Here is a 15,198-nt window from a genome sequence, read left to right on the forward strand (position 1 = left end):
TCCTCAGGCTCAATAATTGCTATAATGACTCAAACAACTTAGAGTACTGGTTTATTTATTACTGCTGGTTTATTATAAAATATATAAATGAATAACCAGGTGAAGAGACACATTAGGTGAGGTCCAGAAGGGTCCCAAGCTCGAGAGCTTCATCTGTCCCCATAGTTAGGGAATGCAACCTCCTGGCATATGGATGCATTCACCAACCCAGAAGCTCTATGAACTCCACTGTTACAGGTTTTCAGAGATCCCATTACATAGGCACAACTGATTAAATCATTAACTATTCTTGGGTTCTAGCTCAATTTCCAGCATCTCTCCAATCCCCTAACCCTGCTCCCCCATCTCCAGAGGTCAAAGATAGAGCTGAAAGTTCCAACCCTCTAATCAAAACTGCAGCTCTTTTGGGGATGAGCTCCCCATCTCCAAGAGTCACCTCATTAGCATAAATACAGGTATAGCTGAAAAGGGCTCATTTTGAAAAACAAAAGATGCTCTTCTCATTCCTACCACTCATGAAATTCCTAGGGTTTTAGAAACTCTGTGTTAATAACCAGAGATGAAGACTAAATATATTATTTCTTATTGTATCACCATATCACAGCTATTTTAATATTTTAAATTCAGAACATTCAAAATCAAAATATCTCCTTATCCTGATCCTTCCAGTTGCCATATTTCTTTATTTCAGGTGCTCAGGACTAATTCTTGGCAATTGCCTCCAAGTAATTTTATACATTTTCCTCTCCTTCCTCTGTCCTTCAATACAGCTCTCAAAATCCATACATGAACCTCCTAATTACGTCTCTTTCTTCACTGTCAGCTCTGCTCCAATCCATCTGGTTCATCTTCCTTAAAACATCACTTGTTAAGACACATTCTTGGCCTTATGGGTTTCCTTTTGCGAGTGATATCCAACTCTGAATCATAGAATTCAAGGCTCATTACAATCTGACTCCATCTTTTCTATTTAAAGAACATTTCATACAAACATTTCTATCTCCCAAACCTAACACTCTGCCTTACTCATGCTTTTCTTTCCCATGAAAAATGATCATCAAATAAGAATGACCACCAAAATTTGTTCAAACTTTAGGACCAATCTTATTTCTTGAAAACCTCCCTCATATCACAGCACATTAATCTTGTTCTCCTTCATATCACTATTCTAGTAATTACCTAACTATTAACTAATGAGACAGTGACCCTTTATCAGTTACTGTCCTATACTTCTCCATTTTGGTTATCTATAATTATCTTTTCCCCCAGACAATCTGGGCCAGGCAGGTCCCCTGGAGAAGGGCACGGCAACCCACTCCAGTATTCTTGCCTAGAGAACCCCACAGACAGAGAAGCCTGGTGGGCTGCAGTCCACAGGGTCGCAAAGAGTTGGATATAACCGAAGCGACTTAGCAGGCACACCCAAACAATTTTAATTTATATGAAATTTACAGTGACATACTATCTCAAAGTCCAGAGCCTTAAATAACACTAGGCCAAGAGTTGATACCAATTGTGTGCTGAACTGAATTCACTTCTGCTATGGTATGCTGTCAGCTTCTTGCCAGGAGACGCAAGTCCCACTGACACAAGACCCAAGACACTACTGTCCTGATGTCACTGTCTCAGAAGCAGCCTCGTAAGTGCAGTCAGTGTGCATCACCGTCACCTTCACCATATGACTATTCCTACTATTTTGTTCCCTAAGCATAATAGAAAGAGAGTAATATGATGGTTATCTTTAATTAACATTTCCACAAGAAGAAAGGACATTTACCATGTTAAAAGCTGAATTTACAAAGTTATAATATTCACACTTTTGGTTCCACAAAAATGAGTCATTTCGTACATGTTACGGACCATAAATTTAAAAATACTTCATAAATTTAACTGATTTTATTGGACAAACTTATTACTGTGAACTTTTCAGGTGCAACATCAAGTCTAGACTAGAGGGCTTTTATCTGAAATACTTAAGGCAGGTCATTTAGGAAAAAATAGATGGAAAGAACAAATTTAATTAAAAAATAAATAAGAAGTATAACTTTGTAAGAACCAATTTCCACTAACTTGTTTCCTGAGCACTGCTTTCTTGCTAGGAAATCTTTTCAGCCTTAGGGCTCAAATGTCAAATAACCTAAATCACAGTTTCTGAGAAACTGGCATTGAGCAAATTTCTTTTATAAATAAATTAAGGGATAGTGGCAGAGAAGTATTTATTTTCTACAAAACCCATTTTAAATTATCACAAAGATACAAATGTGGCTATGTGAATAATTCCTTTGGTCATTTCAAGAACAATATATATTTAGTTTTCTGAAAAGTGCTTCCAAGTAGTAAAAAATAGCATTCACCTTACTCTAGTGATCATAAGAACTCTATAATATGTCCTGAGAAATGAAGTTTCATCACTTACCTTTTAAAAACTTGAAATCAACTAGTTAAATGAAATATGTCATATACTTTATATCATGTGAGCATTTTATGTCTTTTGCACATATCTAGAGGTAATTGAATTTCAGGGGGAAGTGACAACTTGTTTAAAAAATTTTCCTTGGAAGTTTTTCTATCTAAGGTAGTTCTGCTTTGCAAATCTGTGATTCTTGAACCTACACAGTCTAACAGGTTTAATTCAGTATCTTGCTGTTTATTTTTAGACAAAACTGCTGCATTCAAGATGCAATTTCTGTGAATAAAGTTATTCTTCATTTAGTAGAGTATCATGATACTAACTCAATCTTTTTAAAAACACAAAAATCACAAATCTGTGCTTCTGCTGATGATTCTCTCCTTTTCTTGCAGGGATAAAAAGAATAACACTCAAAAGCTACAGCAAATTTAAAATTCCTCTCTCATTCTTATTATAGATGTAAAAGAGAATGAGTATGGTTCATCCACAAAGAATTTCCCAAGGCATCAATAAAAGATAGAAAAGAAAAGCTGAAGAGTAAAATGAGCTGTAACTGGATTTTTATCCAATCCCCAGGCCATGGACTGGTACCGGTCCATGGCCTGTAAGGAACCAGGCCACACAGCAAGAGGTAAATGGACCACCTAGTGAAGTTTCACCTGTATTTACAGCTGTTCCTCAAGGCTCCCATGGAAGAAGCGCGACTAATCCCTGATGGCTCAGTGGTAAAGAATCCGCCTACAGTGCAGGAGACGCACTGGAGCACTTTCCCCTGGAGGAGGAAATGGCTACCCACTCAATTATTCTGGCCTGAAAAATCCCATGGGCAGAGGAGCCTGGAGGGCTACAGAACATGAGGTCACAAAGATTCACACACAACTGAGCGACTAAGCATACAACACAACATAAACTAGAAGAGACTTAAAGTTCACTATAAATGAATCAACTCATATTAAAGGTGAGGAAGCTAAAGTAGTCAAAAAGCTTCTTCATGACAATAAAATAGCAATAAACAATAAGCCTCAAAACTAAGTCTCTATACTCAAGTCTAGTACTGACTGTGTGTGCTAAGTCACTTCAGTCATGTCAGACTCTTTGCAATCCTATGAACTGTAGCCCCCCGGGCTCCTCTGTCCAAGGGATTCTCCAAGCAAGAATACTGGAGTGGGTTGTCATGCCCTCCTCCAGAATATCTTCTCGCATCACTTACATCTCCTGCATTAGCAGGCGGGTTCTTTGACACTGTGCCACCTAGGAAGGCCCCCTAGTACTGACTACTTCATCGTAATTCTCTCTCTCATAGGATACTGGCCCCAGATAGCTGAGGTGCCAATGAAAGGAATGATTTCAGTGAGCCCAGAAGGAAACTTTATTTACTCCGTAGCTTCAATATGGAAGGCAATGTCTAGTTCTGACCTACCCCCTCTACCCTCATGTCATAGAATGGCTCGATGCCATTCTACCAATTCATCATTTCAGATTATATTTCTAATACTTTCTCACTAGCCACATCTCCAGAAGTCTACAGTTCTTTGCCAGCCACCCAGGCTCAAGGAGGCAAAAAGAGAGATAAAAGTTAAACCTCATATAAAAAAGTATATTGTCACAGAGCTAATTTACTTCTATGAAAAGAGAGAAGACAAAAGTGAGTCAACATTTAACTCTGCACCTACTATGCACTAAGGACTCAACCAGGTTACTCATATGTATTCTCTCACCTGTGAAGAACGGCTGTCATAATTAGTAAAACGAGGAAACAAAGCTTCCAAAGAAATCTGCTTCACCTTATCCAGAAAAGGAAGTTGTGGTGCTGGAAACTGAACCCAAGTCTCTCTGACTTAACCCATTTAGACACTGTCTATACATCAACAAAGAAGTACACGTGTCTTTGTGTGTACAGTTTCATAATTTTTAAGAAATGGAACAACATATACTGCTCTATAACATTTTAATAAAAATTTGAGAATTAGTCTGTATTTCTATGACATTTTTGCTCATTAGCAACAAAGTTTATAGATAAATTTGATATATGAAAATATTCGAGAAACTCACTTTTTCTTGATTAGTAAGATAATATCTAAACTTCCATACAAGATCTTGTTCTTCATATGTAAGTTGCTTGGTTGGTGGATAACTCACAATAATCTAAAACAAAGAAAAAAAAACCAATTTGTCAAATTAAAAAAAAATAAAAAAACTTGCTATATAATTTCCATTTCATTTAAAATTTTCCATTCATTTAAATACATCTATAATCACTACAGAAGAAAGGAAAATGTACATGAAGCTAAGTAAGACATAAATCTGCTGTACCTATCAGTTCAAAAAGGACACTGTTAGAGCATAAAGGGAGAAAAAGATAGATAAAAGTTAAGCCTCATATAAAAAAGTATGTTGTTACAGAGCTAATTTACTTCTATGAAAAACACAACAAACCCAAATAACCGAAGTTTTACCCCAACACACTACTGCCTGCAAGACAGGCTCCAGGATGTACTGTACAACATGGGAACAGAGAGAACAATTCGTAATAACTATAAATGGAAAGGAGCCCTTAAATTTGTATAAAAAGTTAAAAAAAAATAAAAATGAGGAAGGAAAAAGCCTCACCAACACACACAGAAGAAAAGGAAAAAAAAAATCAAAACAAAAAACCACAATAAACTTTTCTCTTGTTAATGGGTTTCCCTCATAGCTCAGTTGGTGAAGAATCTGCCTGCAATGCAGGAGACCCCGGTTCGATTCCTGGGTGAGGAAGATCTGCTGGAGAAGGAATAGGCTACCCACTCCAGTATTCTCAGGCTTCCCTTGTGGCTCAGCTGGTAAAGAATCTGTTCACAATGCGAGTAGACCTGGGTTAGATCCCTGGGTTGGGAAGATCCCCTGGAGAAGGGAAAGGCTACCCATTCCAGTATGCTGGTCTGGAGAATTCCATGGATTGTATAGGGGTCGCAGAGAGTCTACTCGACTGAGCAACTTTCACTTTCACTTCACTTTCTCTTGTTAAGCCAACAGAAGACCTCTCTTAGACAATGTATCTTAGGGCCAGTTTCTAAGAATACTATATTAAGAAGACATACTATCTGTAGCTCTGTCTCTAGGGCTAATAGTTCCTGAAAGCCCCAAAATGATACAAAACTACAGAAACTTTAAGTTGTTGAAACTACATAGGATTCATTAACCTGCATCTGAATCACTTTTAAGTGATGTGCTATCACATGAGCTGCAATCAAAATACCCACTTAATTATTTTTATATTAATATTTTTTAAATGCTCTTACATTTAGCTGATCTCTTGTGGCAGCATTAGGTTTGAGATCATGGTCAGAAGGTCCACTTCTTAAACTCCGGGCAAGTTTGTGATGTTTGCTCTCAACTAAATTCTCCTATAAATTATTTAAAAATATTAACCAACAATGTAAATTTCACCAATAATCAGTTTCAACAGTCACTCAGAAAAACAAATAGTTATTTTAAGACTAGTATATAATACTGACTATTTTCTTCTTGTTAAAACTGCAGTCTCCTCTGTATCTTGTGGTGATAGGGAAAGCTAAGCAAGCTTGTGTATGCCATCCCAGGTCCTTGTTTTAACTTCCCATTTTATTCAAGGTTTTAAATCGTCTAGCCAATCAAATGTCACCATCACTCCAAAAATCTCCCTTGGCAACCCAGACTAATGCTCCCTCTTCGAGGAGTTACTAGCAACTTTGTGATATAATCATACTATCACCTTAGTTTAAACTGCCAGTAGTAACCTAGGGCAGTGACAATGACCAAAACGCTTGACTATTTTATCTATGGCCAAAATCATAAGTTTTGAACACACTGTCTTTGCTTAAAGAGACCTTATTTTATTCATTTTTACATGTATGAATTGTCTGTTCATGTATTTTTCCTAATTTGCAATTGGCTTTTTGGTCCTTTACTCTTCAGTATTAAGAGTTTTTGACATACTAGATACGCAGCCCTTTGTGATGTATGTCACAAATAGTTTCTCCCAGTTTGTCAACTGTCTTTTGACTTTGTTACAGTGTTTTTGCCATGCAAAATCTTTTTAACATAGTCGAATTTACCAATCATTTCTTTTGTTGCCTCTGGATTTTGACTCAGCTTTAGAAATCTTTACCTTCACTGACAGTAAAGCACCAGATCAGTTCAGTTCAGTCGCTCAGTTGTGTCCAACTCTTTGCAACCCCATGAACCACAGCACGCCAGGCCTAGCTATCCATTACCAATTCCCAGAGTTTACCCAAACACATGTCCATTGAGTCAGTGATGCCATCCAACCATCTCATCCTCTGTTGTCCCCTTCTCCTCCTGCCCTCAATCCTTCCCAGCATCAGGGTCTTTTCAAATGAGTCAACTCTTCCCATCAGGTGGCCAAAGTATTGGAGTTTCAGCTTCAACATCAGTCCTTCCAATGAACAGTTAGGATTCATTTTATAATATTTCAATCCCTGATTCATTTGGAGTTTTTCCTTATGTATGGTATGGTAATTTTATCTTTTTCTAAATGGCTCTTCCCCAGCACTATGCTCCAGTGATGAAAAGTCACCTTTATCAATTTCCAATTGTACTTGGATTATTTCTGGGATTTTTTGACAGTTTTATCAGTCTATGTGTATATGTACATGTGCTAGTATCACACTTACACAGTCTGTTTTATTGTCTGATACAGGGATAAACCAACTTGGTGGTACTTAATGTTTGTTATATTCCTCTATTTAGTTAATACTAATGGCAAATTTTTTTAACACAGTGGATAAGAAGGGTAGCTCACTTTTAAAAAAAAATCTTTTGTTTTGTCCTTTCTCAACTGCATTTAAAACTAAAAAACTTTAATAGAGGTCTATTAGGTCTCTAATAGAGATCTTTGATTTTTTTAATTACAGCATCCAAAATGTTAAACCTGTAATTGTTGATGAGCATTTTATTTAGAAAAAAATACACTAAATAAACAGATCTCTCAATTACCTGACAGTTTGGTACACATTACATGAAAGTAATAGAGTTCCAATATGACAAAATTTGTATACACTCACCCATTTTGAAGGTAACTGTTCATGTGTTTCATATATCCACAATGTAAAAGACAATTTGATTTTATAATGAAAACTCAGTATCCATTTTAGATTTATTAAATCTATTTTATTATGCCAGACTTGGGAACAGGAGGAGTACTTAGATATTTGTTTCTACAATTCCCAAGTGATATTTTTCTTCCAAATTTTTACTCCCTTCCCCCCCTATTTCTTCCTTTGAAATTAGGCCCTCAGCCATTACTTCCTGCTCTAATGACCTGTATTTACCCTAATTATCATTTTTTCATCTTCCCATGTACTACTTTCAATCTACCTTGTTCTGATTAGGAAGGTAATTAATCTAATTAGAAATGTATAAAATTAGAATAAAATAGTTCAGAGTAACGTAAATGAATTCTAAGTGTGAATATCACAGTTTATATTATGCTGTTAAAAAGTATTTTTTTTTCTGGAACTTTCTAATTCTGAAGTCATCAAATTAAATATCTGCTACAAAGTAAGACTTCTTCCTCTTTCTTATCAGTGAGAGAGCTATCATCTCAACAATTCATAAGTAGGTATCTCAAAATCATTCAAGAAACCATAATCCAAACTGAACAGTTCAGGTAACTACCAATAATCTTCCCTATTTTTCACTAAAATCAATCTCCCTAAAATTTTTATCCATTGATCTTACTGTTACCTTCTGGTATAAATAAATTCCCCTTCTATTATGATGACAATCTTTCAAATACCTGTTTCTCCAAATCTTATTTCAAGATCACATTCTATAGGTCTTTCAATAATTAAAATAAAATGGTTTACCAACACTGCACTATCCAGGCCTTATGATAAGGTAGTATTTCTTATAAAGATTCCATTTGAATCTGATTCCATATGGCTGAAGTGAATTTATGATTCACTTTTAAATAACCAATGAAGTTACAGGTACACTTTTTAGAAAGTGTATGATGTGGATGTAAGTCATAATCAGTCTGGAGAAAAGAACTTTCATTAGAAATTTGACAGTGACTCACCATAGACATCTGAGGGTCAGGAACTTTCACTATCTCAAAGCTTGTTAAAATTGGAGATGACTCATCACCATCCTGGATCACAATGCAACAAGTTCAAAAAATACATACACATATATATTTAACCAAATGGCAAGAGACAATACATGAGCATGTGTACTCTAATGTATTTTAATTTTTAAACAACATCATTCCTCCCTTTAAAAAATTACCATCTTTCAACTATATTTTAAATCCATTTGTTACATATACATATCCATGTGTTACCTTCTGTTGCTGGTGAAATATTTTGAGAAAAATAAAATTTAACAATTAAGAAAACCTGTATTATATAGTTATTAGAGATACGATGTCTGGAAAATTAGTAGACTATCTTTGTCAGGATTTTGTTTTAAACTTTGTTTATAATGACTGAGTCAAAATAATATGTCCTAATTTTAAAACTCAGAACAAAAAAATCCAAGAGTATAATTAAAATATGGCACAATGGATGTGTCACATTATTTGCAAAAACTACTTAGCAGATTTTGGTAATTTTCAAATTACCACAATTAAGTTCCACTCAGAAAAGTAGAATTTTACATGTGGGTCAACATTACTCAAAGTTAGACCCAACTAGAAACTCAGACGCACTGCTTCTCCGAGGACACTTTTTCAACACCATGCAAGCAAGAATAACAAGAATCAATTCTTACGAAATAAAACCGTCTTATTTTGTTGGTATTACTATTTTTGAAGAACCCTGGCTTTTACGTTTACCCAATTCAGGGAAGAAAGGTAATTTGGCCTAATAAATGTCACTGCATACATCCTGGAAAAGGGTAAACTAATTTAGGTTGAAACGCCATTTCCTCACAAATGTACACCTAACATCAAATTTTTCTGTCAACTTCCAAATGCTAGCATATTTTCAATTTTACATATGTGTAACAAAATCAGGGGAGACTGAAAGAGGGGGAGTATTGTGACTTTACTTTAGGTTCAGTAATTGAGTCTTAGAGAAAACCACAAATTTCCACAGCCGTTGTTTAACAGGCTGGTTCTCAGTCACAACACCAAAAAACACATTTATCAACCCAACTGTGACAAGTAATCTTCACTAAGGCTATCTGTCACAGAAGACAGGTGACAAGAAAGTCTATTTCCATTAGATTCAATACACTGGCCCAGAAATCTTTACACTAAGTGGAAATATGACAAGAAAGGTAGACAGGCATTAATTTATTGGCAATTTTCAAGAAGCAGTTTGAAAGAGGTCAAGAACCTTTTCAAAAATATTTGAAATTCTTCTAATTTCTATTCTGTTATTATTTCATCTATTATCAAAGCTATCTTTCAAAAGATCCTTCACATCTCCAGTGTTTGAATATACCATCACCATTAGCATATTTTTGCAATATAAACTCCATATGGGTGGGAAATATTGCTTTTAATGAAATTACATATAGTAAAAATTTAAAAAGTGATTTTATTAAAATGTATTGGTAACAAAACAATTTCACTCACATACACTACCCTTCCTTTTTAACAGTTTTTCTAATGAATAAACAGAGAGTGTTAAATAGTTTACCTTCCTATCTTTTTTTTTTCCCCTAGAGAACATAATTTATAAAATAAAAATCTGAAACAAGTTAACTTTTTTAACCGTTTTTTAAAGGAAGGGGTAAAAGATAAAGGGAAAATATATATATATATATAACCTTGCAAAGTACCAGAAAAATGATCACAAACTATGCAAATCCTAAACCTTCATTATGAAAACATCTTTCAAATAGTAATTTAACAGCTATAAAACATGTGTTTTTAAAAAAATCACTTGTGACAACTTTAACAAATAACACTAACATGTAAATGCAATTTCAAAGCACTACTTCTTATGAACAATTTAGCTCTCTGCTGGAAGAAATATTATTCTATTATGTCATGTATCAAAAGTCTGTCCTCATTCACACTGACTCTGACTTATACGGTCCTCAGAAGCACGTCCCTCAGTACTTTCACAATAACAGAAGGTGCCTAGTTTATATGCTTTTGAACTCGACATACTATTATTTCTGTAGTACCGAAACGAAGACCCATCAATAAACATTAAAGCATAGATATTTTTCATGTAGCTAGATATCAAACACATAACTACTTTCTTTTGGTAATGAAGAAACCAGAGCAAATTTGTAACTGCATATTTTTACCACTCAGACTACTGATAACATGGTTTTCTTTATTTTGCATGTACTTGATAAATACATGAACATTTAAAAGCTCTTTCATAAGCATACTTATGTTAGGGTCACATACACAGTTTCAACACATTATATACATACTTATATACAGACATACCCTTAACTTTCAATAGCCTAACACATAAAAAATATGATACCCTCTTTTTACTTTTCAAGTAGATACTAATTGTTAATGAAGCTATTGCTTTAATGTCCTACTTGCCAATTTAGAGGACAATTAATCAAAAAGTTTTTAATCTTTTGCATATTTATTGAATTCTGTAACCCAGAAATGCATTATATGAATGATCAGCTTTTGTAATCTTGTTCTAGCTAAATGATTTGATTTGTATATATATAAACAGCTGCTGCTGACAGCTGTCTGCTGCCATTTTGTAGCCAAATAATTCATCCCAGCAGGAACAACAGTAATTTTTTTTAATGTTTCCCGTCCCCTCTACCTTAGCGACCATAAACAGTTCCAAGGAAAATACCTTTTCATAATAAACAATACCATATTCCTTATCATCACACTTGACACATCGAAACTCAACCATCAAGTACATGAAATTAGAACTTCGTTTTTCACTCTAAAAAAGAAAAAAATTATCAAAAATGATTTTCTTCAACATCAGTTTGTATCTTACTCCCAATTCAGTAGTACATGGAATCCATCAAATACAAGTTCAAATGTAACACATGTTTATGTCATTATTACAAGTGTACTGTTTTATATACTACTACCATTTCACTACTGCCTTATCCAGAAGTGCCTACTACTCACTTGTAACTCCCTCCTCAAACTTAATGAAATTTTTGGTTTCTTCAGTAGTATGAATTTTATTACATAACATTGTAAAGGTATTTAGTATACATTTGCAGGAAAATTATTTTATCTCAAAAAAAAATAAGATTTTTGTATTTCTAAAAATTTTAAGCAAAGAACTGTTCGCTCTTAAACCCTATGGACTAAGCCAAATATAAAAGTTAGTATAACAAAAACAAAGGTAAAACAAAGTATGTAACTAAGGACTGAGGTCATTTGAGCTTAATAGATACAACATTTACAAGTTTTTGACGATTTATAAGTGGTCTTAAAATAACTTACAATCATTTGTAAAAACACATTAAATACACTGGGGAACAGTTACTCTTCCCCAACATATAGAATGTTGGCTGTGTGTATAACCGTATTCCCTTAAGAAAGCAAATATTATGTTAATAATGAAGTGAAAAGAAAAAAGAAACTTAAAAGGGTGATTAGTTCTAACCCAAATCAGTTTGAAAAATGGCTTTAAATCTATAGGTATATAATCACAAGGATCTAAGAAGGTCACTTAAACTGTTCAGCTTTATGAAGCGTATTATAGTCTATCATGATAATGGTAATGGCCTCTTAGCCTCTTATCTTTTAAAGAGTGTGGATAGAGTGAGAAAAAGGCTGGGCAAAGTATGCGCTAATGTTACGTTTTCTACACCCAGGGGTATGTAAGTTGATGAATAGAAGCATTTTTCAATTAAACTGTTTTTGGAATGTGACAACTATAAAAATTCAAAACAGTAAAATTTTTTTTCTAGTTTCAGTATATGAGAATATATTATGAATAAGTTTAGAAAAGATGCCCAGTATTCATACTAAATATAACTGTTGTTAGACACTACTAATTTGTTTTTAAAAATGCACAATGCTAAAATTCAACTTTTCTAAGTGTTCACTATAAAATGACCAATTTCTCTTTTCCTCCTGCTAAAAACTGTTCAGAGAACAAAAATTAAGTCAGTTGTGCCATGTGCTGATCACTATAAGCTACATATATTACAAAACTGTTATTCCTCTCTCCTAATGTGATTAATATACAATAGCTATTTCTGCTCTCTAGGCCAAACATATAGTATTTCAGTGCTAACGTACAGAAAATTTTGTTGTTCTAATTTTGTAGAGTTTCCCTAAAGTCATGTCTTAATTAACCCTATTCTGGACCAATACACAAGATCAGGAAGTACACAAATTATCTGAACCATGAAACTTCATTAAGTGTGCACAGTCCTACATGTACTACGTAAGAGAAGGAGCATCTTAATTGGGGAGAGGAACTGCTAACGATGACTTAAGGAAACTGAAGTCAAGACGTTGTATTGATATTAGGTGACAGACATATCCAACTTGGACATAAACTACCATATGGAGAAAGAGAGAATCTACAAGTGAGGTATCAAACTTAACATGGGCTTCACTTATATGATATTTACGATGAAAAGTAGTCAAAGGGAAGTGTTAGTTACTTAGTCGTATCCGACTCTTTGTGTCCCCATTGACTGTGGCCCACTAGGCTTCTGTCCATGGAATTCTCCAGGCAAGAATATTGAAGTAGGTAGCCATTACTCTCTCCAAGAGATGTTCCTGACCCAGGCACTGAACCCCGGTCACCTGCATTGTAGAAGGATTCCTTATCATCTGAGCCAGAGATATCTACTACTTATTTCAGGGTTCAAAAGAACAATGAAATATAAGAAAGGCAGATATCTCAAGTTTTCCTCTTATTAGCACAGAACTCACAACTAGGAGTTATCCTCAATATCTCACATATGAGAAATACATGACAATGAATAATTCTTCTAAATAATTTTTCATTTAAAATTCTGGAGGAAAAATTTTGAAATAAAAAAGAGGGATACAACCCACCTCATTTATCATTTCTATTTCTCTAAATGTCAATCTGTCCAGCCAATCTACTTTCACCATGTGACCTTGTCGATGAGCTTTGGTGAGCTGCAAAACAAACAAAATAGAGAAAATTTTAAGAGATAGATCTCATAGAAAAGAGGATAAAGAATGGTAAAGGGCCATTCTCACCTTCTGGGAAAGACTACATTCTACCTACAGGATGTGTACCTCTCTAAATAAATTTGCTTTCCCCTTTAAAAAAAAAAGAATAGTAATGATGATCAACATGACACTGGAAGTGCTAGCTTATGCAGTAAAACAAGGAAAAGGAAATAAACAATAAACAGATTGGGAAGAAATAATACATTTTTTTAGTCAAAGGTGACATAATCATTTATGTAGAAAATATTTTAAAATGGACCAAAAAAAGCTCCTGGAATTAATAAGCAATTATAGCAAAGAGGATACAAGGTTCATATAAAAAGTCAATCTCTTTTCTATATGTCAGCAATTAATAAGTAAAACTTGATATTAAAAACACAATTACCATTTACATTGGGCTTTCCAGGTAGCACAGCAGTAAAGAATCCACCTACCAATGCAGGAGACGAGGAGATCCGGGTTCAATCCCTGGTCAGGAAGATCCCCGGAGAAGGAAATGGCAACCCACTCCAGTATTCTTGCCTGGAAAATTCCATGGACTGAGGAGACAGGTGGGCTACAGTCCATGGTCCCAAAGAGTCGGACACTAATCATTTACATTCTGTTCAGTTCAGTCGCTCAGTTGTGTCTGACTCTGTGATCCCATGGACTGCAGCACACCAGGCTTCCCTGTCCATCACCAAATCCCGGAGCTTGTTCAAACTCATGTCATAATATAAGCTAATCATTTATATTAGCACCCTGCCAAAATAAAATTGATATAAATCTAACAAAATATGTATAAGACCTATATGAAGAAAACTACAAAACTCTGATGAACAAGATCAAAGAAAACTAAATAAATAGATACTCCAATCAGGGTAAGAAGATTCAATATTGTCAAGATGTCAATACTTACTAACCTGACCTATAGATGCAGAGCAGTCTCAGTAATCAAGATAGTGTACAAAATAACAAATAAATAGATCAATGAAACACAATAGATTCCAGAAACAGATCACATAAGTACAGTCAACAGATCTCTGACCGAGAAGCAGAGGCAACAAAATGGAGCAGAGTCATTTCAACAATTATTGCTGGACTAACTGGACATGCAGATGCAAACAAATACATGTAGACAAAGACCTTACCTCCTCTACAAAAAATAATTCAAAATGAATCACAGACCTAAATGTAAATCACAAAATACAAAACTCCTATCAGATAATATAGCAGAAAACCTAAATGACCTTGGGTATGATGACAAGTTTTTAGATGCTACACCAAAGGCACAACCCATGAAAGAAATCATTGATAAACTGACCTCATTACAATTAAAAACTTCTCTCTGTGGAAGACAGTGTGAAGAGAATGAGAAAGCAAGTCACAAACTGGAAGAAAATATTTGTAAAAGATACATGATAAAGAATGTCAGCCAAAATACACAAAGAACTCTTAAAACTCAACAAAAGAAAACAAGTGATCAGATTAAAAAAAACGGGCCAAAGATTTTAATAACTCACCAAAGAAGAAATATGGATGGCAAACAGTTATATGAAAAAATGCACATCACACGACATCAGAGAAATGTAAATTAAAACAAGAAATCACTAAACGTCTACCAGAATGACCAAGATTTGGAAAACTGACAGCACCAACTGCAGGTGAGTACATAGAGCTACAGGAATTCCTACTAACTGCTTGG

General features: G+C 34.6%; 1 protein-coding gene across 7 annotated transcripts in view; it reads right to left on the reverse strand.

Moving 5' to 3' along the window:
* PIK3C3 (phosphatidylinositol 3-kinase catalytic subunit type 3) overlaps positions 1-15,198 on the reverse strand; it is a 176,281-nt gene that overhangs the window by 91,027 nt on the left and 70,056 nt on the right. For 5 of the 7 annotated variants that reach the window (XR_014075038.1, XM_081563196.1, XM_081563198.1 and 2 more), the window contains 5 exons: positions 13,371-13,457; positions 11,182-11,277; positions 8,472-8,543; positions 5,692-5,796; positions 4,463-4,555 (listed from right to left, as the gene is read on the reverse strand). Coding sequence is in view for 6 of the 7 variants with exons in the window: in XM_081563196.1 (XP_081419322.1) it covers positions 4,463-4,555; positions 5,692-5,796; positions 8,472-8,543; positions 11,182-11,277; positions 13,371-13,457 (453 nt within the window). In the remaining variant the exon portion in view is untranslated. The remainder of the gene's footprint in view (positions 1-4,462; positions 4,556-5,691; positions 5,797-8,471; positions 8,544-11,181; positions 11,278-13,370; positions 13,458-15,198) is intronic. The other 2 variants (XM_081563199.1, XM_081563195.1) reach the window with 1 other exon arrangement.

Source organism: Giraffa tippelskirchi, chromosome 14, assembly GCF_054371585.1.
Source record: "Giraffa tippelskirchi isolate mGirTip1 chromosome 14, T2T-mGirTip1v1.2.pri, whole genome shotgun sequence".
NCBI classification, from domain to species: domain Eukaryota; kingdom Metazoa; phylum Chordata; class Mammalia; order Artiodactyla; family Giraffidae; genus Giraffa; species Giraffa tippelskirchi.